General features: G+C 42.9%; 1 protein-coding gene across 3 annotated transcripts in view; it reads left to right on the plus strand.

Annotated features, from left to right (window-relative positions):
* The first annotated feature begins 1,865 nt into the window (after positions 1-1,865).
* USP34 (ubiquitin specific peptidase 34) overlaps positions 1,866-25,589 on the plus strand; it is a 245,101-nt gene continuing 221,377 nt past the window's right edge. For all 3 annotated transcript variants that reach the window (XM_081253585.1, XM_081253587.1, XM_081253586.1), the window contains exon 1: positions 1,866-2,366. In XM_081253585.1, coding sequence (XP_081109711.1) covers positions 2,324-2,366 — 43 coding nt within the window. In that variant the 5' untranslated portion in view covers positions 1,866-2,323. The remainder of the gene's footprint in view (positions 2,367-25,589) is intronic.

Here is a 25,589-nt window from a genome sequence, read left to right on the forward strand (position 1 = left end):
AGCTGCTCAAGGACGCATCAGGGTCCTACACATTATTATCAGCTTTATGGTTGGCTTTAACCCTGCTGTGGTTTCATCGTTTAAAAAAAAAAAATCACAAACTGGATGCTGTATTACTTTGAGTATCAAGACCTGTTTTGGGCAGAAAGAAGAAAGGATTAAGGGGCATGTCTGCTGAATTTGTCCTTTTTTATTAGGAATGGGAAATCTTTCCCAAAGACCCACTCAGCAGATTTCTGCTTACATTTCATTGGCAAGAACTCAAACAATATGGCCAACCCTAGAGAAACCATAACATATATTTTAAAAAAAATTTATTTTATACTGGAGTATAATTGATTAACAATGTTCTGTTAGTTTCAGGTGTACAGCAGAGTGATTCAATTATACACATATATGTATCTTTTAAAAATTCTTTTCCTGTATAGGTTATTACAGAGTATTGAGCAGAGTTCATAACATGATGTTTTAGACCAAACACAAATAGTCCTTGGGGCTTTCCTTTCGGAGACCAAGCTTCTCCAGCCTCAGGTCCACCTGAAAAACAAACTCGGGTTTGGCAAGTTTCCCTGCGGGAAAAGAAGAGGGGTGGGTGGGAATGACGCTAGATGGACAATGGCTGCTAAAGGATCCAAAGTCTGCAGAAACCCAAGTTTTGTGGCAGAGATGGGGAGAAGAGATGATGGCACAACAGCTACAGCTCCTAAGAATCACCTGCTTGCATGGAACAACTTAAAACAGGTTTAGCAGACACTTTATAGCATCAACTTCAAGCGGCAGGAAGGCAAAGAATACCCGGAAGGTGGTCCTGGAGTGGAGGGATGGTGTGACCTAACCTCAACAAAACCTGTAAAAGAATTCCTACAAGGCCTCCATAGCTGCTCTGGCTACAGATCTTAAAGATACCGTGTACACTACTTTTGGACTTTTCAGTCATATCTCTACATAGACGTAGTGGATACAGAAATCAGTGAGGAAGGGATCAATGCACTTGAGGAAAATTCTCCCCAAGCTAGCTAGTTGTTAGCACGACATCAAACTTCAGCTGAGTGTCCTTTCCTCCACCTGTTCTTCATTCTCCGCTCCCCGTCTAAATTCCCGTATAATTTGCTCTTCGCGGGGAAGCATATTACGCTATTTCAGGTGAAAACTCTTAGGGCACTTCGAAGGGGGCCGTCTTGCGTAAAAAGGAGGAGAGGCGGTGTGAACACTTTTCACTCCGCCATTTCTAGTCACGTCAAGGTGTCTTACTGATTGAGGACGGATGAGCCATACACACTAGAGGCCGGAGGAAAATACGCCTGCAGGTTAAGCCGGCCCCAGGCTGTTCCATTCTCAAAAAACCCCGCGGGGAGAGCGCCGCGAGCCCCAACCTGGGCTGCGGCGTCGCACCAGCCAGCTCCCCTGAACTCTAGCCTCCCGCACCCCAAAGGCCTGAGCGCGGGGTAGGGGGAGGGGACAAATTAATACCAAGTCCCCCTCGGGGACCCGGGGTTAAAATGGCGAGGCGCAGGGGCGGGGGAAAGGGCGGCGCTCGCGATCCGGCGTTCGCTGGTCCTCCGGGCTCGCGGAGTAGCCGCGGTGGGCGACGCCGCGCAACCGCGACCAGCACTCTGCTCCGCCATCTTCTTCGAGTCACCCGGCCTCCCCCCGCGGCCGCGCTAGCTTCGCGCTTCCCTTCCGGCCGCTGACAGAGATCCGGGCTGGGCGGGGTGGGCGAGCGCGCGGAGGGGGTGGACCGAGGGCGGGGAGGCTCGACGGAAGAGGAAAGGGAGGGCGGCGAGCTGGCCGCGGCGGGGTGTGGGGCGTGCGGCGTGTGTGCGGAGGGGGAGGTGGGAGGGCGGGAGGCGAAAAGAGGGAGGAGGCGGAGGAATGAGAGCGCGAGGCGCTTCTCGTCGGCTCCTTCGCCCGGACGGAAAGAGCCGAGCGCAGCCCGAACGCTCTATTAAAATGGCGGCGGCGTCGGCGGTGGCCGCGGCGTCTGGTCGGTGAAGTGACTCTGCTGCTTCTCTCCCCACCCGCCCCCTCCCTCCCTCTCCCCTCCCCCCGTCCTTCCCCCCCTTCCCCGCCGCCGGCGCCTCAGCGCCCCTCCGGCCTGCGCACCTCCCCTCGCCCCCCTCCTCTCCCCCGCCCGCTCCGGGGACCGCCGGCCCCCTCCCCCATTCTCCTGCTCCCCGCCCCGTCCCCGCCGCCGCCCGCCCTCGTCGCCTCCCCGCCCCGCCGGCCGGCCGGCCCCCTCCTCCGCCTCTCTCCCCTCCCCCCCGCCGGTTGGGATCAGTCAGTGCGATCCGAAGCGGGGGAGGGGGGGGGCGGCGGCCGAACGATGTGCGAGAACTGCGCAGACCTGGTGGAGGTGTTAAATGAAAGTAAGTAGCCGCGGCGGCGGCCTGTCGGGGTGCACGGTTTGGGGTCCCCGCGCCGCTCTCCGGCCTCCCCGAGCTGCCGTGGCCTGCGGGAGGCGACGGCCGAGCCGGGCGGCTTGCGGGCCTAGCGCCCCGGGAAGGTGCGCGGTGGCGCGGCCGCCGCGGCGCCTCGGGCCCAGTCCGGCCCGGTTACCTGGGCGCCCGAGAGGGGGCCGTCGCGGAGCTCCGGCCAGGCCGGGCCTGAGCGGTCTCCGCTCTCGGAAAGTTTCCTCATTACAGGTGTCAATTAACGTAGGCACTAATGAGCCTTCGCCTCCTTCGCCCTGCCGGGAAGGTGAGGGGAGGTGGGGTCCGAGGACGAGGCTCTCCTCTGTAGTCCGAACCCTTCGACCCTCCGGCCGCCCTCTTTGATTTTCAGCGTGCTGCCTAGGCCTCTTACCTGCTAATTTTCATTAAACTCCCTGCTAGGTGGTTGGTGGTTTTCCCGTCTCTTGGGGGTGTGTGGGTTGTATTAAACCTTTCTGACCTTAAATAGCTGAAAATGAGTTGATAGTGATGACTGGAGCCTTTATACCTATTAAAAAATTAGTTAATGATGTTTCTTGTTAGTGTACCATTCGTCGTTTTAATGGTAAATTCTGTTCTCTTAAGGAGAGCACTGTACTACAGGTACCATCCCGGGATAGTCGTGGCCTGTCTCCTGGAATGAAAGGCCTTATTCCGTATGCCTTTATTACAGAGCGTGCACTGCTCTTTTCTAGTTAGATTCCTTTCATTTTACTCCAGACCCTTGTAAGACGGTATTTTAGCTTAAAGAAACAAGACGTATTGCAAACTATTTCTGGGCCCAAAGGCCTAGTTGGACGAGGTGAATTACATAAAAGATTAATTTACAAAAAGTTGATTGTTGAGAAAATGCTCACTTACGAACACCTTTTGTGGGTTTTGGATTTGTGTTTTGTGTGTGGTATTTCGAAAGACTTCCAAATTGTCTATTTTCTAATACGATTCTTAAAAACAATTGATTATAAGGTGTGTAGTCTTGTTTGTGTTTGAATTTTACTTTAATGACCAAAGGCAATAATAAAAGTGGAAGGGTTCTAGTTTACTTTCAACTCTGTATTTACTTCCTGACAGGTGGAAGCAGGCTTTTGCACAAATTCAAACTATACAGTATTTGTGTCATTCCAAAGTTTCCTAGAATTTTAAGGTTATTTGTATTTATTTTGAGGTACTTTTATTTTTGGTGTAGGTGGTTTATGAAATGATAAACTTAATTCCTTAGTACTTATTTCAGTGAACTCTATTTTAAATGTCTCAAATGTCAGTTGTGTGATTATGGCTTGGCTTTTCTGAAACTGGAAAATGAATAGCTTTGCTATCTTATATATTAGGAGAAAACTGCTTTTAATAGTTTTGTTGGTGTTTAAAAATTATTTTAAACCTAACTATGACAATTAATTTTAAGCATAGTATCTAAAGAAACTAAAGTTTGATAATCCTTATTACCTTTTGAAAAGAGACATAATGAAGGGTTCTATTGAAGGTTATTTGGGAAACCCCTATAACTTTGTCTAGAAGCACTCAAAAATGCAATCGATTTATGGAGTTAGAAATTTAGCTTTTGTTACCTTTAATTAAATATGGTTAATTGAACCAGGTTCACAAAATCTGGCCATGCACACCCTTTAAGCAACCTGTTTTTTTTTTTTTTTTTTTTTTTTTTTTTTTTTTTGCGGTATGCGGCCCTCTCACTGTTGTGGCCTCTCCCGCTGCGGAGCACAGGCTCCGGAGGCGCAGGCCCAGCGGCCATGGCTCACGGGCCCAGCCACTCCGCGGCATATGGGATCCTCCCAGACCGGGGCACGAACCCGTATCCCCTGCATCGGCAGGCGGACTCTCAACCACTGCGCCACCAGGGAGGCCCTAAGCAACCTGTTTTAATGAACAGATAAGAAGGATTTTCTGTTTGTGTATAAGCCAATGGTCTCGAAAAATACTGTTTCTTAATATTTCCTATAAAGCTCAGTTTAAAAATTTGCCCTTTAAACTCTAATCTGACAATGAAGCTTCCTTAAAAAGAAATTACTTCAGTAATTTTATTTGTAGGTTATACCAAGCTATGACTAGTTGCTTCTCCACTGCCCCCGCCCCCAGTTCTTTTACAGTTGTTTTCATTTTCCCTTTGTGTAGTTCCTGTATCTCAAACATAAGATGCTCAAGTTCCCTGAGAGCAGAGGGTATTACTATATCTCATTATGGTAACACTTATCCATGACTGGGTTGGAGCATAATGGCTGGAACTTGATAAAACTTGTTGAATTAAAGTAGTTTATAAATCTTTCTTGTCATCTCACAATAATTATATATTAAGTCTGTCCTTTTTTCCCCATAGGTTGTGCAAAGATGAGCATCAATTCGTCCTTGATTAGAAATTCAGAGTTAAAGTCCCAAAATAATGTGCTCAGAATCCATCTTTCAATATTACTCCCCATAACAATTTAACCAAGAGAAGAAATAAAATTAGTATATCTTTAGGTGGTGTGTTGGATAGAATTAAAATACCAAAAACTTATTTCTTGTCAAATTTACAAACACTGATCAAACCTAAAGAAGTCTTCCTTGACACACCAGTAAGTGTATAATCTAAAAATTTCGTGTTTTAAATGAAAAGGTAGACATGATATGGATAGTATAGCTTTATATCTGATATGCTCAGAGTTTTGATAAGGTTCAGGACTTCCTATGAAACGTTTATTTTAAAATCTGGCAGAATGTAATATAGTTAAACTAAAAACTGATGACAGAAGATAGTGAATAGCTTCCTTTGTCATCAGTTTTTGATGAGAATATTAATATTAACAGTTATACCTCTAGTCTTGCTGAGAATCTGAAGCTCTCAGCATAGAAACATATGCAGGTATTCAGACACAGTACAGTTTTGCCTGTAGGTTAAGGGCCCATTGAAGCGTGTCCATGGAACCAGGCTAAGGACACGGTAATAAGGACCTCCTTATACCCTTTTTAGTAGTTTTGACAGGTATCTTAAAACTTGAAATTACATTTGAAAATAGCATTTGGCTTTAATGTTAGAATAACCAGTTTCAACAGTACTAACATATTTGGGTTTTCATATTTTTTTCAATGCTTTGTTTTTAATAAGGAAGATGTTTTAAAATGTGGACTGTATTGAGTGAACTTTGCGCCTATCAGTTTGTGGGGTTGCGTTCAGTTTAGGAAATAATTTTTTTTTAATTTATTTATTTATTTTTGCTGTGTTGGGTCTTCGTTTCTGTGCGAGGGCTTTCTCTAGTTGTGGCGAGCGGGGGCCACTCTTCATCGCGGTGTGCAGGCCTCTCACTGTCGCGGCCTCTCTTGTTGCGGAACACAGGCTCCAGACACGCAGGCTCAGTAGTTGTGGCTCATGGGCCCAGTTGCTCCGCGGCATGTGGGATCTTCCCAGACCAGGTATTGAACCCGTGTCCCCTGCATTGGCAGGCGGACTCCCAACCACTGCGCCACCAGGGAAGCCCTTAGGAAATAATTTTAAGTTTATATTCCTTTGCTTGTTCTGTTGACTTTGTATATTTGCTACTTTTATAGCTACCTTTGTGAGCTAGTTTACTAAATCTAAAAGCATTTCTGGATGTTGAGAAGCTGGAGGCCTGAAATTATGCTTTGGGCCATCAGCGTTGCTAGCTCAACTAGTAAATTGAGGTCACTGTTTGCCTTGGTGGGGTAAATTTCTCGAGAGCAGAGTGAAAATGGCTTTAAATGTACATCCATCTTTTAAACCATTTGTATGTTGTGGATTTTACTCTGTGTGTTAGTGAATTAACCCTTTATGAAATGTTTTAAATGGACAATTCATTTGTCGTTCCTAACTATCCTTTGTGATAGGCAGGAGCAAATATTAGTATCTCTCTCTTTTTTTTTTTGGCCTTGCTGTGCAGCTTGCGGGATCTTAGTTCCCCCACCAGGAATTGAACCTGGGCCCACCGCAGTGAAAGCGCAGGGTCCTAACCACTGGGCCACCAGGAAATTCCCTAGTATCTCAATTTTAAATGTGAAAACACTGAACCTCAGAAAGGTTAAGTGGTTTGCTAAAAATCACCTGTCACCTGCTTAGTTAGTAGTCACATCTAAGCTAGAACTCAAGATACTCCATCAGAATTTGCATTTTTATTTTTAAAGTATAATTTATTGAGCCATTTGTGTTGGGAACTTTTTCCATTCTTTGAGGTAGGTACTTTATCACCCTTTTTAGATAAGAGAACCAAGACTTAGAGTTTACATAAGTTGCTTAGAGTTACATGACTTTATTTGGTGGAGTCAGGATTTGCACGGGACTTAATCTCACGTCTTCTAGAAGCCCATGCTCTTTAACCATTATGCTGTGCTGTATAAACTTTATGATGATCTATTCAAATGGAAGACATTATGAGTACACTGAATGGCAAAGTAAAAAATTACTAAATTGTTATGTGTTTTCACAAATTTGGGCATAATTCTGTGGTAATTGAAGAAAGAATTTAAAAGTGGTGGTAGAGACATTGCTTTGGGAAAGATCCCTGGTGTTCACCTGACTTGCTACAAGTAGTAAATTCTTCCTTCTTCTAAAAGAAAAAAAAAATAATAAAAGTGGTGGTAAATGTAGCTGAATGGGAATGTCTTAATATATCTTAATGTTGTTAGCAATGAGCTCTTTAGTAAACTACACGTTTCTGGGGTTTTTAAAAATATAAGTATATAGGCATGAAATAATCATTAGTAACATAACATTTTTTGATAGACATTTAATTCTGAAATTTGAACTGATTCTTAAAATTGGAAATTTGATTTTACTACAATACAAAGTACCAAATTACCAAAATTTTTAATTTGGTAAATTAATCTTGCTAAGAATATATACTCTTAAAACAGTTACTATTTGAAGTACTATTTTTCAAAGATCATAATACAATTTCAACTCATATATTTGTAAAGTCACTTATAAACCATAAAACACTACAGTGTGTAGTAGATTTTTAATAGCAGACTGTTTGCATTGTCAGTGATAGCTATTGATAGCTAGGTTTAGCACTATATTCATGAAACGTGTTAATGTTTCTTATATGTTTAATAATGGGGCTTCCCTGGTGACGCAGTGGTTAAGAGTCCGCCTGCTAATGCAGGGGACACAGGTTTGAGCCCTGGTCTGGGAATATCCCACATGCTGCGGAGCAACTAAGCCCATGTGCCACAACTACTGAGCCTGCTCTCTAGAGCCCGCGAGCCACAATTATTGAAGCCTGTGCACCTAGAGCCTGTGCTCTGCAACAAGAGAAGCCACCGCAATGAGAAGCCCGCGCACTGCAACTAAATAAAGCCTGCGCGCAGCAACGAAGACCCAAGGCAGCCAAACATAAATACATAAATAAATAAATAAATAAATTTTTAAAAAAGTACTTAAATTACAGACCATCCCCTCGCCCCCCCCTTTTTTTAATAGACAACAGCCTCCCTTTCTGGATGCTGAATTCCTTAAAGTCAGGGGTCATATTTTGTTTCTTCTTTTCCCAGTACTAATATAGTGCCTTGTAGAGAGTAGGTGCCTAGTGAATAGTTAATGAAGAGTTTTTGTGGAAGAATATGAGTGCCTAGGCTCAGTGTTCTTGGGCCTATTGTCAGTAGTGATTTAGATATGAGAGTTTGTGGATGAATGATGCTGAAGGTGCAGATTATATTAAATATATTGCTTATTCATAAATCAGTAGGTATGTACTTATAAAAAGTATCCAGGGCTTCCCTGGTGGCGCAGTGGTTGAGAGTCCGTCTGCCGATGCAGGGGACACGGGTTCGAGCCCTGGTCTGGGAAGATCCCACATGCTGTGGAGCGGCTGGGCCTGTGAGCCATGGCTGCTGAGCCTGCGCGTCTGGAGCCTGTGCTCCTTAACAAGAGAGGCCGCGACAGTGAGAGGCCCACGTACCGCAATGAAGAGTGGCCCCCGCTTGCCACAACTAGAGAAAGCCCTCGCACAGAAATGAAGACCCAACACAGCCAAAAATAAATAAATAAATAAATTTATTTAAAAGTATCCACCCTAACCAACTGTGTTCTAATTTTTTTAAAAAATAAATTTATTTATTTATTTATTTATGGCTGTGTTGGGTCTTCGTTGCTGCACGTGGGCTTTCTCTAGTTGCGGCGAGCAGGGGGTGGCTCTTTGTTGTGCTGTGCAGGCTTCTCATCGCGGTGGCTTCTCTTGTTGCGGAGCACGGGCTCTAGGCGCCCGGGCTTCAGTAGTTGTGACATGTGGGCTCATTAATTGCGGCTCACAGGCTCTAGAGCGCAGGCTTAAGTAGTTGTGGCGCATTGGCTTAGTTGCTCTGTGGCATGTGGGATCTTCCCGGATCAGGGCTCGAACCCGTTTCCCCTGCATTGGCAGGTGGATTCTTAAACACTGCACCACCAGGGAAGTCCAATATGTTGTAAATTAATAGATAATGCAAAAAGGCAAAAATTTTTCTATATAGGTGGTGAGATTTGAGTCTGTGGGATGAAATTTCACTAAATTACATTTATGTTTGTTTGTTTATTTATTTATTTATTTATTTATTTATTTATGGCTGTATTAAGTCTTCATTGTGTTGTGCGGGCTTCTCATTGCGGTGGCTTTTCTTGTTGTGGAGCACAGGCTCTAGGCCTGCGGGCTTCAGTAGTTGTGGCACGTGGGCTCAGTAGTTGTGGCTTGTGGGCTCTAGAGCACAGGCTCAGCAGTTGTTGTGCACGGGCTTAGTTGCTCCATGGCATGTGGGATCTTCCCAGACCAGGGCTTAAACCCGTGTCGCCTGCATTGGTGGGTGGGTTCTTAAGCACTGTGCCACCAGGGAAGCCCACTAAATTACTTTTATTTAAGATTTTATATACCAGGAAAATAATTGGACTTTTAACCTTTTAATGTTATTAATACCTGTTAATGTTATTTTTCTCTTAAATTCCATAGAAATTAAAAAGTCTCCAAATGTAGGTTACTCAGTTAATTGAGAACTGATGTAGGATACACATTGTCTGCTCTTGCACCTTTTTTAAAAAAATTTATTTATTTATTTTATTTATTTATATTTGGCTGTGTTGGGTCTTCGTTGCTGTGCATGGACTTTCTCTAGTTGCAGTGAGCAGGGGCTACTCTTCGTTGAGGTGTGCTGGCTTCTCATTGTGGTGGCTTCTGTTGCGGAGCATGGGCTCTAGGCACGCCGGCTGCAGTAGTTGTGGCATGTGGGCTTAGTAGTTATGGCTCGCGGGCTCTAGAGCGCAGGTTCAGTAGTTGTGGCACACGGGCTTAGTTGCTCCATGGCATGTGGGATCTTCCTGGATCAGGGCTCAAACCCATGTCCCCTGCATTGGCAGGTGGATTCTTAACCACTTCGCCACCAGGGAAGCCCATTCTCTTGCACTTTTTTTTTTTTTTTTTTTTTTTTTACTACGGAAGAGACAGGTTTCTCTTCCTGCCCTGGCTATAACCTCTTCTAGGGACCGTCTAGTTTACATCCCCTGAAAGGCCTTTCTCCCTAACCATCGCTGATTGGATTCCAAATAGACTTCTGACCTGGTGGATTGGTGGGACTCTTGTCCATCAGTCAGATTTTTTCCTGTCAGAATGTTTGAACTAAAGAGCCAGGTAAGGCTTCCCTGGTGGCACAGTGGTTAAGAATCCGCCTGCCAATGCAGGGGACACGGGTTCGAGCCCTGGTCTGGGAAGATCCCAGATGCTGTGGGGCAACTAAGCCCGTGCGCCGCAACTACTGAGCCTGTGCTCTAGAGCCCGCGTGCCGCAACTACTGAAGCTCGCGCGCCTAGAGCCCTTGCTCCTCAACAAGAGAAGCCACCGCAGTGAGAACCCTGCACACCTCAAGGAAGAGTAGCCCCCGCTGGGCGCAACTAGAGAAAGCCCTCGCACAGCAACGAAGACCCAACACAGCCAAAACTAAATAAATAAAATAAATAAATTAAAAAAAAAACTCCCCACAGACAAAAGCAGATGATTATAGGAACAAGGTAAAAAGAATGTAGACAGATTATGATGATAAAAAGTAAATAAATAAATAAAAATAAAGAGCCAGGTAACTATGAGTAGCTGAACTAGAGTGAGTGCTTTGGCAAGCTGATGTGAAGGAGCAGAAACACGGAGCAAGTGGAGGAGACTATTTGCAGAAGAGAATTGGGGCAAATTTTTGGAAATAGTTGATATTGAAGCTCTATAAAGAGACAGAAGTTAATACCCTCTTGGCTTTCTTTTCTATTTATTTGGCTGCACTAGGTCTTAGTTGTGGCAGGCTCCTTAGTTGTGGCTCCAGGGCTCCTTTAGTTGTGGCATGCATGTGGGATCTAGTTCCCTGACCAGGGATCACACCCGGACCCCCTACATTGGGAGTGTGGAGTCTTATCCACTGTGCCACCAGGGAAGTTCCCCTGGTGGCTTTCTTCGCGGGCCTCTCACTGTTGTGGCCTCTCCCGTTTCGGAGCACAGGCTCTGGACACGCAGGCTCAGCAGCCATGGCTCACGGGCCTAGCCGCTCCACGGCATGTGGGATCCTCCCTGACCAGGGCACGAACCCATGTCCCCTGCATCGGCAGGCGGACTCTCAACCACTGCGCCACCAGGGAAGCCCAGCCCCCTGGTGGCTTTCTGATACTGAAGCTAGTGCTCCTATTTAGCTGTCTCCCCTGTACATACCATTTGAGTTAATGTGCAACCAGAAGAGTTTTGATTCAAGTATTGCCCCATGATGAGCTCTCCTGTATTAGAAATTAGGTGTAATCTTTAGCTGTGAGTGCTTCATTATAATCTGGCTTACTTTCTTGGAACATGTTGGGCAGGTGTCATCTGTGGTGTTTGGTGGCAGGAAAAAGCTTAAGAACTTCTATTGTTGCTTACTCATCTCTCTACCAGTGTGTTTAGTCTTTTTGAAGAGAATAAAAGTAGCTTTGTTGTTTTTCATTCTAAAAAGGATACCTGCTTTTTTAGAAAAAAATCAAATAGTGCAGAAAATAATAAAGAAATTTAGGATAACCGAAACTCTGTTTACCAAAGAAATCATTCATGTTTTGGTAAACATCTCTTAAGTCATTCTTTTCTCTCTTGCCTCAGATACACTGTTTGGTGTAAATAAACTGATTACATGTTACTCTATTATTATTATTATTTTTAAAAATAAATTTATTTATTTATTTATTTATTTTTGGCTGAGTTGGGTCTTTGCTGCTGCCCGCGGGTTTTCTCTAGTTGTGGCGAGCAGGGGCCACTCTTCGTTGCAGTGCGCGGGCTTCTCATTGTGGCGGCTTCTCTTGTTGTGGAGCACGGGCTCTAGGTGTGCAGGCTTCAGTAGTTGTGGCTCGCTCTGGAGTGCACCCTTAGTAGTTGGGGTGCATGGGCTTATTAGTTGCTCCATGTCATGTGGGATCTTCCCGGACCAGGGCTCGAACCTGTGTCCCCTGCATTGGCAGGCGGATTCTTAACCACTGCACCACCAGGGAAGTCCTTACATTATTTTTATTAATAAGATGTAGCTACCTTTCCATGTTAATATGAACTTACATTATCATTTTTTTTTTTTTTTTTTTTTTGTGGTACACGGGCCTCTCACTGTAGTGGCCTCTCCCGTTGCGGAGCACAGGCTCTGGACGAGCAGGCTCAGTGGCCATGGCTCACGGGCCCAGCTGCTCCGCAGCATGTGGGATCTTCCCGGACCGGGGCACGAACCCGTGTCCCCTGCATCGGCAGGCGGACTCTCAATCACTGCGCCACCAGGGAAGCCCTACATTATCATTTTTAATGGCTTTAATGTAGTATTCCATTACTTGGTCATACTGTAACTTAATCAGTCCTGTAATGATGGGCATTTGGGTTGTTATATGACTTTGTAATTGTCTGATTATCACCTTGAATATAGCCTCTGAAATCACATTGCTGAGTAGTTCATGCAGCATATCTGGACGGAAATCTGGCAATATGATAAAACTTTTTAAAAATTATCCTTCCAACATTAGAGCATGAGTGTAAAGCCTTCATAATCTTAAAGTGTTTATTTTGACTCTCATGAGGTCTGTGGGGCTGTTTTAGCAATGTATTGGTTCTAAACCACCATAAGACAAATTTGGAAAGGACTTTTTATTCTGGGTAACTTTGCTGCCAGACTCAATGAACTTTATTCTGATTATTGAGAAAGGCTCAGTAACTAGTGATGAATGTAGAAGTATAAGGGCAGTAGTAAGAGCACTAACTCAGAATAAATTGAGACATGAAAATGCTTAAGACAATAGAGCTTTTTTTTTTTTTTTTGAAGATGTTGGGGGTAGGAGTTTATTAATTTATTTATTTTTGCTGTGTTGGGTCTTCGTTTCTGTGCGAGGGCTTTCTCTAGCTGTGGCAAGCGGGGGCCACTCTTCATCGCAGTGCGCGGGCCTCTCACTATCGCGGCCTCTCTTGTTGCGGAGCACAGGCTCCAGACGCGCAGGCTCAGTAGTTGTGGCTCATGGGCCTAGTTGCTCCGCGGCATGTGGGATCCTCCCAGACCAGGGCTCGAACCCGTGTCCCCTGCATTAGCAGGCAGATTCTCAACCACTGCGCCACCAGGGAAGCCCCAGACAATAGAGCTTTTGAAGTTGTGTTCAAAGTAAGATAAATAAGGGGATAGTGGACCCGCTGCTTGGGTGGGTATATTAGAGGGTGGTGATCAGCAGAATGTTGTTTTACTATAATAATTTTTCTGTTTTCCCTTCTAAGAGGAATCCGCAAACCCTCAGGATAAATCATACATTAAGAGGGACTCTAACCTGTAGATTGGTAAGGAATAATGAGAGCTTTATTAGTAGTGTTAAGAGTTAAAAATCTTCAGGAATGGCAGATTCTTTTCAGCGAAGGGGATAGAGCTTTGTTTGTGTGTGATTATGAACCTTTAGCTTATTAAATCTCTAGAAAAGCAGAAATTGGCAGGTATTATTTTGGAAGCTATAAGAGAAACTTGCCACTATTAAATAATCAAGCACTTACTAAAGAGTGAAAGGATAGTAAAAAATTGATGTGGGGCTTCCCTGGTGGCGCAGTGGTTGAGAGTCCGCCTGCCGATGCAAGGGACACGGGTTCGTGCCCCGGTCCGGGAGGATCCCACATGCTGCGGAGAGGCTGTGCCCGTGAGCCATGGCCGCTGAGCCTGCGCGTCTGGAGCCTGTGCTCCGCAATGGGAGAGGCCACAGCAGTGAGAGGCCCGCGTACCGGAAAAAAAAAAATAAAAAAAAATTGATGTGGGGGGCTTCCCTGGTGGCGCAGTGGTTGAGAATCCGCCTGCTTAATGCAGGGGACACGGGTTCGAGCCCTGGTCTGGGAGGATCCCACATGCTGCAGAGCGACTAGGCCCGTGAGCCGCAACTACTGAGCCTGCGCGTCTGGAGCCTGTGCTCCGCAACAAGAGAGGCCGTGATAGTGAGAGGCCTGCACACCGCGATGAAGAGTGGCCCCCGCTTGCCACAACTAGAGAAAGCCCTCGCACAGAAACGAAGACCCAACACAGCAAAAATAAATTAATTAATAAACTCCTACCCCCAACATCTTAAAAAAAAGTGCACATATAGGTCCATTACCTCACATGACTTTAAAAAAAAAAAATTGATGTGGCAGTAGTAACTTACGTTAAACCAATCTCAGTTTATTTTGATATAGAAGTAAATATGGTAAAACATGGAACTATCACTATAGACATGACATATTTTGATTACATGAAGGCACTTGATAGAATCTGAAGCTATCCTTGTGAAAGAAATGAGGTGTTTTTTTTGTCAACTTTGAGGGACATCACTGATGGCAAGCCACAGAATCTTGTCCTTAGTTCTTTCTTCTTCAAGATTTATAGTAATGAGCCTCAGTTTTTAAACTATTCCTTGGAGTGGCATTGTCCCTATTTCAGGGGAGTGAGGGTGACTTTGGAATCTGTTTCAGGATGAAAAGCTCATTTTGATCTGTTTTGTAAATTGGGGTTCCATGTAAGATTTTTTTTGGGGGGAGCAAAGGGTGTAGCTGCTTTATAAATAAGCTTGAAAACCGTTAACAATGTTGGTGCTGAAAAAGCCAGCACAATATGAAACTGTTTTCAAGTATTATAGGTAGTAGTGCAGTGCTTATGCAGTTGGAGTACTGTGTTGAATTATATACAACACATTGACAATCAGCTTCTGAAGCTATTTGAATACTGTGCAGTTCCACATATCTTCATGGCACTTCATAAAAATCATGAGAAATAGAATGATTTGGCCAAGGTTACACAGCTAGTTAAGTAGCAGAGCTTGGACTAGAATTTAGTTCTTATTCCTACTCAGTATACTTTTCTCTAACCATGCTGTTTTGTTTTTGTTTTTTTAAAGAGGAATTTGACTTTGGGAGTTGGGAAACTCATGAAAAACAAAGGGACTATAGAGAGATTAATTCTGGCTAAAGTGGATTAGGCAAGGTTTCAAGGAAAGTGGAAGATGAACTGGGCCTTTAACTGGTTGGAATAGTTACTGGGAATGAGGGGAGTGGACTAGCTTACCACAATTTGTGCGACTCTGCATGACATAGGTAGGCACTGCTAACCTCATCCCCTTGCTTGCTTTGTTTTCTTTCAGGGATGTTCTTTACTGCCATTGAGCCTTTATTTTTCCCTAGAACTTAATCACCTTTCTATGCTTTTAGTTTTTCAGAGAGGCCTTTATTAAACATCCAGTCTAAAGTAGTTCAAGTTCTTATCCTTCATAGCACTTACAACAGTTTAAACTATTTTTATTATTTATTTATTTATTTATTTATTTGGTTGTGCTGGCTCCTTAGTTGTGGCATGCGAACTCAGTTGTGGCATGCATGTGGGATCTAGTTCCCTGACCAGGGTTCGAACCCGGGCCCCCTACATTGGGAGTGTGGAGTCTTAACCACTGCGCCACCAGGGAAGTCCCCACTTACCAGAGTTTAGAATTATGTATTTATTTTTATTTACTTGTTTAATGTCTTTTTAGTTTTTATTTTTATTTTTTTTGGCTGCACCGCGTGGCTTGCGGGATCTTAGCTCCCTGATCAGGGATTGAATCCTCGCCCTCAGCAGTGAACATGCAGAGTCCTAACCGCTGGACCACCAGGGAATTCCCTTTAATGTCTTTTTATTATACAGGGTTACAAGGTCTGTGATTGTGACTAGCTTACATTAACTGAGTTTCGCAGTGCCTACACATACTAGGATCAATATGTATCTGCTAAAATATCTGAAAAATCTTAAGATCACTGGAGGTGGTTAATGGAAGATGAGGGTAGGCTGGATGTGGTAGTTTTTCCTGTTTTCTCAAATTTTGGGGACATTTCAAGTACTGTCAATCCTTGCTTTTGTGATGTCTTGCTCAGCACCCCCCTTCATAAAAAGATGCTTCATTGATTAAAAAAAAAACAAACCCTCATTTTGTTAAGTTGTGTTTTGTTTTTGTTTTTTTCTCTGAATGTCCCTTGAGATTAACCCTTATGGATTAAAAATCTAAGATTGGGAATTAGTTTTTGAACCCAAGTTAGGACTCTGTTGCAAGAACCAGAAAGAACACCCAATTTGGCAGAAAGAAAAAGGAGTTTTTTATTTTATTTTTAATTAAAAAAATTTTTATTTGTTCATTTTTGGCTGCGTTGGGTCTTAGTTGCTGTGCGTGGGCTTTCTCTAGTTGTGGCGAGCGGGGGCTACTCTTCATTGCGGTGCACGGGCTTCTCATTGCGGCGGCTTCTCTTGTTGTGGAGCACAGGCTCTAGGCGTGCGGGCTTCAGTACTTGTGACGCACGGCCTCAGTAGTTGTGGCTCGCAGGCTCTAGAGCACAGGCTCAGTAGTTGTGACGCACGGGCTTAGTTGCTCCGCGGCATGTGGGATCTTCCCGGACCAGGGCTCGAACCCGTGTCCCCTGCATTGGCAGGCGGATTAACCACCACGCCACCAGGGAAGTCCCGAAAAAGGAGTTTTTTAAAAGCTGTAACTGAGCAGTGCAGGTGTGTGCTATGTTCTGGTGTGGTCTACTCTTTTTTTGTTTGTTCGATTTTGTCTTTTAATTGAAGTATAGTTGATTTACAGTGTTGTGTTAATTTCTCCTGTACAGTGAAGTGATTCAGTTATACATGTATATACATTCTTTTTTATATTCTTTTCCCATTATGGTTTGTCACAGGATATTGAATATAGTTCCTTGTGCTATGCAGTAGGACCTTGCTGTTTATCCATTCTATATATAATAGTTTGCATCTACTAACCCCGAATTCCCGGTCCATCCCCCCCCCCCCCACCTTGGTAACCACAAGTATGTTCTCTATGACTGTGAGTCTGTTTCTGTTCTGTAGGTAGGTTTATTTGTGTCATATTTTAGATTCCACATATAAGCGATATCATATGGTATTTGTCTTTTTCTTTCTGACTTGCTTGGCTAAGTATGATGAGCCCTGGGTCCATCCATATTGCTGCAAATGGCATTATTTCATTCTTTTTTATGGCTGAGGTGTATTCTATTGTATATGCATACCACATCTTCTTTATCTATTTGCCTGTTGATGGACATTTACATTGTCCCATATCTTGGCTATTGTGAATAGTGCTGCTGTGAACATAAGGGTGCGTGTATCTTTTTGAATTAGTTTTGTCCGGATATATGCCCAGGAGTGGGATTGCTGGATCATATGGTAGTTCTAGTTTTAGTTTTTTTAAAAAATAAATTTATTTACTTTATTTATTTTTGGCTGCATTGGGTCTTCGTTGCTGCGCACGGGCTTTCTCTAGTTGTGGCGAGCAGGGACTGCTCTTCGTTGTGGTGTGTGGGCTTCTCATTGCGGTGGCTTCTCTTGTTGCGGAACACGGGCTCTAGGCATGTGGGCTTCAGTAGTTGTGGCACGTGGGCTCAGTAGTTGTGGCTCGTGGGCTCTAGAGCACAGGCTCAGTAGTTGTGGTGCACGGGCTTAGTTGCTTTGCGGCATGTGGGATCTTCTGGACGAAGGCGCTTACCCGTGGCCCCTGCATTGGCGGGCGGATTCTTAACCACTGTGCCACCAGGGAAGCCCCTATTTTTAGTTTTTTGAGGAACTTCCATACTGTTTTCCATAGTGGCTGAACCAATTTACATTCCCACCCACAGTGTAGGAGGGTTCCTTTTCTCCTAGTGTGGTCTACTCTTAATCTGCAGATTCATAACATTATCAAGACTTCATTTCTCTGTGGCTTGCTCTGCTGTGCTTCCTTGGTTTTGACCTTAGTTTGGCCCTTCTCAGAGTAGCAGAAATGGCTACTGCACACCATCTTTATACCACACTGTTTGCAAATCACATGTTTATGCTACGCAGAGCAAAAAAGAGAGAATCTCTTCTGAAACCTACTGTACAAGAACAAGGAAGCTGCTTTTTCCAAAACCTGGCTAGCAGATGGTGCTTCATAGATCATTGGCCCATGTTTTTATCATGGGCCTTATTCCTGAAGTAGAGTTCAAAGAGGATGGATTTTGGTTGGCTTAAACTGATGACCTGCTCCTGAAGCTGATCCCACCAAACCTCATAGCTAAAAAATGGTAAGTGTTACCCCAAAAGAAATTTAGCATGTTGTGATTATGAAGAAGGTGAAATTGTTTTTGGACAGCAAGCACACAGATACCTAGTACACTGTGCTATACTGAAAACCTTTTTTTTTTTTTTTTGGCAGTTTTGTAACTTTTTTTGACAGTCAACGGTTAGTTCTCATCCACATCAACTGTAAGTTTTTGAAAGTGGTGACAGGTATCTAGATAACCAACGTATAGAGTTTGTCTATTTATTTATTTATTTTATAAGTGTATTTAAAAAATATTTATTTATTTAGGCTGCACTGGGTCTTAGTTGCAGCATGCGGGAGCTTAATTGTGGCATGCAGACTTCTTGGTTGTGGCATGCATGCGTGATCTAGTTCCCTGACCAAGGATCGAACCTGGGCCCCCTGCATTGGGAGCATGGAGTCTTACCAGGGAAGTCCATAGAGTTTGTTTATTGAATCTTCATCCTCATTGTGTTTTCTGGATAACCACACATGGATACAGTATGGGACATTCCTAATTCTTTGGCTCATACTGTTTTGTTGAGCATGGTGTTAGTGTGCACATCTGGAGATCCTGTTTTCTTAATGGCAGATTTCTGGATCTCTTTCAGTGCTTGAGGGGCACGCTTCTTGAAGCTGACTCTGGATGCACTTGTGAATGTTGGTGGTATATTCTCTGGTTGCTAACCAGAATGGTTGAGTGGCCTTCTTCTCTTCACCCTTCTTTGCAGGAGTTATTCTGCTGGGTCCAGTTTGGAAAATTGAAAACCATTTCTTTTTGTTTGTTTGCTTGCTTGTTTAAATTTTATTTATTTATTTATTTATTTTTGACTCTGTTGGGTCTTTGTTGCTGCTCGTGGGCTTTCTCTAGTTGTGGCGAGCAGGGGCCACTCTTTGTTGCGGTGCACAGGCTTCTCATTGCGGTGGCTTCCTTGTTGCGGAGCGTGGGCTTTTAGGTACGCGGGCTTCCATAGTTGTGGCATGAGGGCTCAGTAGTTGTGGCTTGCAGGCTCTAGAGCTCAGGTTCAGTAGTTGTGGCGTACGGGCTTAGCTGCTCCACGTCATGTGAGATCTTCCTGGACCAGGGCTCGAACCCGTGTCCCCTGCATTGGCAGGCGGATTCTTAACCATTGCGCCACCACAGAAGTCCCAAAAACCATTTCTTTTTTTAACATCTTTATTAGAGTATAATTGCTTTACAATGGTGTGTTAGTGTCTGCTTTATAACAAAGTGAATCAGTTATACATATACACATGTTCCCATATCTCTTCCCTCTTGCATCTCTCTCCCTCCCACCCTCCCTATCCCACCCCTCTAGGTGGTCACAAAGCACCGAGCTGATCTCCCTGTGCTATGCGGCTGCTTCCCACTAGCTATTTTACATTTGGTAGTGTATATATGTCCATGCCACTCTCTCACTTTGTCCCATCTTACCCTTCCCCTCCCCTCCCCGTATCCTCAAGTCCATTCTCTAGTAGGTCTGCATCTTTTTCCAAAAACCATTTCTTAACATTCTATTTACTGACTTGATTATTTTGTGTGTGTCTTACCTTAACTCTTTATGTTTGAATACTTTTTTTCAATATATAACAAATATATTGAATACTTTATACATGTAAAGCATTTGCTGTATGCTGTGGTAGATACGGAGATACATTTAGATGTATATCTATCCTTAAGGAAGGTTAGAGTACAATACAGATGAGGCAGTAGGATAATAATTGAGTGATCTTTGATCTGACAGACCTGAGTTCAAGTCTTGTTCCTGTCATTTATTAGATTTCTGGCTTTGGTTATGTTCCTTAATCTCTTAGTGCCTTCTTACTTACTTGAAAATGAGGATAATAATGACTTAAATAAATACAGGGATTTTTGTGAGGATTAAATAAGATAATGCAGATCAACACTTAACACAGTGCCAGTGTAAGAAGTATACAAAAAACAATGGTATGAAAAGACAAATGGTAAATTCCAGTAAAGTATATATAGCTGAAGTGCAGTGGGAGGAGTTTAGTTTTCTAAGATTGGAGAAGGCTTCATGGAGTTGATAGAATTTAAGTTGATCTTTGAGTAATTTTCTTTTTAATGATTGCAATTGGAGAAATGGTTATTTCAGTAAAAAGAGTTTTGTTAAAACTTTGGTATATATTATTCCAGCTAATTTTCTGTATTTATAAAAAATTGATTTCGTATGTACTGTTTGCTTTTTTTAGGAGCATTTTCTCATTTACTTATGTATATCTCAGAACAGAATTTAATGGCAGCCTACTTTTAGTCTTTTGAATATAACACATATTTAACTAGCGTTTTTTCTGTGAAGAAAAGAAAGATTAAAATATCCTTGCACATAGAAATTTGGGTCATGTCCAGGGTCAATAGGTAGAAACTTCTGAGGCTTCTGTTGCTAAATTTTCCACTAGAAGGGTTATACTAATTTATACCCCAACAGTAGTATTTGAGAGTGCCTGTTTATTTGCATTAGATATTTTGAAAAATCCATATAGTAGAGGAAAAACAGATATAGTCACTATCCAAAACTACTTAGTTCCTGCAAGAGTTCAGATATTGAGGATTATTGCATTGTTTGTATTGACATATTTGGTTTCTGAGTTTTATTTATTTTAAATTTATTTATTTATTTATTTATTTATGTCTGCGTTGGGTCTTCGTTGCTGCGTGCGGGCTTTCTAGTTACGGTGAGTGGGGGCTACTCTTCCTTGCAGTGTGCGGGCTTCTCATTGTAGTGGCTTCTCTTGTTGCGGAGTACAGGCTCTAGGCGCGTGGGCTTCAGTATTTGTGGTACGCGCGCTCAGTGGTTGTGGCTCGTGGGCTCTAGAGCGCAGGCTCAGTAGTTGTGGCACACAGGCTTAGTTTCTCCGCGGCACGTGGGATCTTCCCAGACCAAGGCTTGAACCCGTGTTCCCAGCATTAGCAGGCGGATTCTTACCCACTGTGCCACCGGGGTAGTTCTGGTTCCTGAGTTTTAATAATGAGTACACTGCTGTTATTTAGAAGAGCTTTTTCCACTCTGAGATCAGATATTCAGTTAAGCTTTTTTCTAGTTTTTATGAATTGTTTAATTTTTAATCCATCTGGAATTTATTTTGGTGTATGTTATGAAGTGGATCTAATATTAGTTTTTCCAAACTGTTACTCATTGATCTTAGCGTCCATCTAGTTTTTCACTGTTTTGATATGCCACCATTGTCTTATACAGAATTTTTGAGTATATTCCTGGAGGTCTGTTTTTAAGCTTTTTATTGTTTAATTAATTGTTTGGTTTTAATTTAGTTGCTTCATGATATATTTTAGTACCTGAAAATATTAAACCACATTGCTAGTGAAAAGTTATTTATTCCTTGAGAAAACTTCAGAATTCTTTTGTTGTTGTGTTGCCCTCCTCCCCTCACATTCTGTTGGAATTTTTATTGAAATTACATAATGTTTATAAATAGGAGCATGAGTTGACATCTTACAGTATTGATTCTGCCATTTCAGGAAGCATAATATGCTTTCCCATTTATATAATCTTTGTGAAACTTTGTGGGGTTTTTCCTTTATGTAGATTCTGCACATTTCCTTTATAATTATTCCTAGGTATTTTTATTTCTTGTTCTTATAAATGGAATTTTCACATACCTTTATCATTAATTATTTTGCTTTATTTTTGATAAGTTTTATTGAGATACATACCTTACATGTCACCCATTAAAACTGTACAACTCGGTGGCTTTCACTGTATTCACAGAATTATGCAATCATCACCACAGTCAATTTTAGAGCACTTTCATCACCTCAGAAAGAAACCCCACACCTTTTAACTATCACTCTAAATCCCCCGTCCTCCCAGCCCTAAGCAACAGTCTACTTTCCCTATGTATTTGCCTATTTTGAATCTTTCATATAAATGGAATGATAGTATATCTTGTGACTGACTTCTTTCACTTAGCATATTTTCAAGATTCATCCATGTTGGAGCATGCATCAGTTCTTCATTCCTTTCTGTGACTGAATAATACGACATTGTATGAACATAGTACATTTTTTTTGGCCGCACCGTGTGGCATGCAGGATCTTCTCCAACCAAGGATCGAACCCATGCCTCCTGCAGTGGAAGCGTGGAGTCTTAACCAGTGGACCAGGAGGGAAGTCGCCACATTTTGTTAATCCATTCATCAGTTGATGGACATTTGGGTTGTTTCTACCTTTTGGCTCTTATGAATAATGCTTCTGTGAACATTTGTGTAAAACGTTTTCCATGGACTTAGTTTTTACTTCACACAGGTACCTGGGAGTGAATTACTTGGTCAAACGGTAACTCAGTTGTACGTTTTGAAAAACTGCCAAACTGTTTTCCAAAATGATGCAGTGTTTTATATTCCCTTCAGCAGTGTATGAGGGTTCCAGTTTCTCAACATCCTCATCAACACTTGTTGACTGTTTTATTCTAGTCATCCTAGTGAGCTTATAGTGATATCTCATGGTGTTTTTTTTTTTTTAATGCGGAATCTTTAGTTGTGGCATGCGGGATCTTTTTTGTTGTTGTTGCGGCATGCAGACTCTTAGTTGCGGCATGTGGGACCTAGTTCTCTGACCAGGGATTGAACCCAGGCCCCCTACATTGGGAGCGTGGAGTCTTAGCCACTGGACCACCAGGGAAGTCCCTCTCATTGTGGTTTTGATTTGCCTTTCCCTGATGAATGATGATGATGAATATCTTTTCATATGCTTATTTGTCATTTGTATATCTCCTTTGGAGAAATGTCCATTCAGATGCTTTGCTCACTTGTTAATTGGGTTATTTATTTTTTATTATTGGGTTGTCAGAGTTCATTAATATATATTCTAGACATGCGTCCCTTATCAGCTATATAATTCACAAATTTTTTCTCCCATACTGTGGGTAGTCTTTTCACTTTATCACTATTGTTCTTTGAAGCACAAAGGTTTTAATGTTGAAGTTCAGTTTATTTATTTCTTTTGTTGCTTGTGCTTTTGGTATCATGTCTATTGCCAGAATCCATTGCCAAATCCAAAGGCATGAAGACTTACCCTATATTTTCTTGTAAGTTTAATAGTTTTGGTTCCTATATTTAAGTCTTTGATCCATTTTGAGTCAATTTTTTGTACATGGTATGAGGTAAGGGTCCAACTTCATCCTTTTGTATGAGGCTGTCCAGTTGTTCTGGCACCATTTGTAGAAAGACATTTTCCATTGAGTGAACTTGGCAGCTTTGTTGAAAATCAGTTGACCGTGGATGAATGGGTTTGCTTTTGGACTCTCATTTCTTTCTTTTTTTTTTTAAAGCAGACATCCCTTCTTTTATTTATTTATTTATTTATTTATTTATTTATTTGGCTGTGTTGGGTCTTCGTTGCTGCGCGTGGGCTTTTCTCTAGTTGCGGCGAGCGGGGGCCGCTCCTCGTTGTGGTGAGGGGACCTGTCATTGCGGTGGCCTCCCGCTGCAGAGGCCGGGCTGTAGGCATGCGGGTCTCAGCAGTTGTGGCACACGGGCTCAGTAGTTGTGGCTCGCAAGCTCTAGAGTACAGGCTCAGCAGTTGTGGAGCACGGGCCTAGCTGCTCCATGGCACATGGGATCCTCCTGGACCAGGGCTCGAACCCGTGTCCCCTGCATTGTCAGGCGGACTCTCAACCACTGCGCCACCAGGGAAGGCCCTGGACTCTCATTTCTGTTCCATTGATTTATATGTCTGTTCTTCTGCCTTGATTACTGTAGCTTTGTAGTAATACTTGAAATTGGAAAGTGTGAATCTTCTAACTTTGTTGTTTTTCAAAATTGTTTGGCTGTTCTGGGTCCGTTGAGTTTCCTTATGAGTTTTAGGATTAGCTTTTCAATTTTTACAAAGAAGCTAGCTGGAATTCTGATAGTGTGGTGAATCTATAGATAAAGCTGAAGAGTATTACTATTTTAACAATAGTAAGTCTTTCGATCCATGAACATGGGATGTCTTTCTGTTACTTAGATTTCTTCAACTTTTTTTGACAGTGTTTTGTAGTTTTCAGAGTATAAGTTTTGCATTTCTTCTTATTAAATATGTTCCCAAGAATTTTATTGTTTTTTTAAAGTCATGAGATGTCACATTAAAGTCTCCTTTTTAAAAAAAAATTTTATTTATTTATTTATTTTATTTATTTTTGGCTGCGTCGGGTCTTAGTTGCAGCACACGGGCTCTAGTTGAGGCGTGTGAGCTCAGTTGTTGTGGTGCGTGGGCTTAGATGTCCTGCAGCATGTGGACTCCTAGTTCCCTGACCAGAGATCGAACCCACGTCCCCTTCATTGGAAGGCGGATTCTTTAGCACTCGACCACCAGGGAAGTTCCCAATTTTATTGTTTTTGATGCTATTGTAAATGGAATTGTTTTGTACGTTTCATTTAAAAATTTCTTTTAAATTTTTGGCTGCATTGGGTCTTCATTGCTGCGTGCAGGCTTTCTCTAGTTGCGGTGAGCAGGGGCTACTCTTCGTTGCGGTGCACGGGCTTCTCATTGCAGTGGCTTCTCTTGTTGAGGAGCGCAGGCTTCCATAGTTGTGGCATGTGGGCTCAGTAGTTGTGGCTCACAGGGTCTAGAGCACAGGCTCAGTAGTTGTGGCGCATGGGCTTAGTTGCTCCATGGCATGTGGAATCCTCTTGGACCAGGGCTCGAACCTGTGTCCCTGGCATTGGCGGACTCTTAACCACTGTGCCACCAGGGAAGTCCCCTGTTTCATTTTTGCATTGTTTGTTGCTAGTGTATAGAAATACAATTGATTTTGTGTTTTGGAATCTTGTTAAATTTGTTTATTAATTTTTTTTAGTGATTCCTTAAGACTTTCTTAGGATTTATACAAGATCATGTCATCTGTGAATAGAAATAGTTTTACTTCCTTTTCAATTGGGATATGTTTTGTTTCATATAACCCTTTATTATTAAATCTGTATCTTCATTTGGTTCCATCAGTGGTTCTCAAAGTTTGATGTGTGGACCCTGGGGGTCCCAGAGAGCCTTTCAAGGGGTCTGAGAGGTAAGTCATATTTGCCTTTTGGTTGATGTTTTCACTGCTACTGCAAAGGCATGGTGGGTAAAACACATTGCAGGGCTTCCCTGGTGGCACAGTGGTTGAGAGTCCGCCTGCCGATGCAGGGGACGCGGGTTTGTGCCCCGGCCTGGGGAAGATCCCACATGCCGCAGAGCGGCTGGACCCGTGAGCCATGGCCACTGAGCCTGCACGTCCGGAGCCTGTGCTCCGCAACGGAGAGGCCACAACAGTGAGAGGCCCGTGTACCACACACACATACATAAAAACAAAACAAAACAAAACACATTGCAGGAAATAACACAGTGCACTAAGTAGTTAATGTAATCTTTGCTGCCAAGCACTTGCTGTTTAAAAAAAATTTTCACTTGATGCCTTTGAAGAAACAATGGATATTAATATTATTAAATCTCAAAAGCTTATGTGCATGTCTTTTAATATCCTGTGATGAAATGAGAAATACATATAAAGCATTTCTTTTGTTTGCTGCAGTAAGATGGTTGTCTTAAGGAAGTGCCCTCATGTGATTGAGTTTAAGCTGAACTATCTGCTTTTTTCATGAAACTCCATTTTTATTTGAAAGAATGATTGACTCAGAGGTTATCCAGA

Source organism: Mesoplodon bidens (genome assembly GCF_964165515.1).
Source record: "Mesoplodon bidens genome assembly, chromosome: 14".
NCBI lineage: Eukaryota > Metazoa > Chordata > Mammalia > Artiodactyla > Ziphiidae > Mesoplodon > Mesoplodon bidens.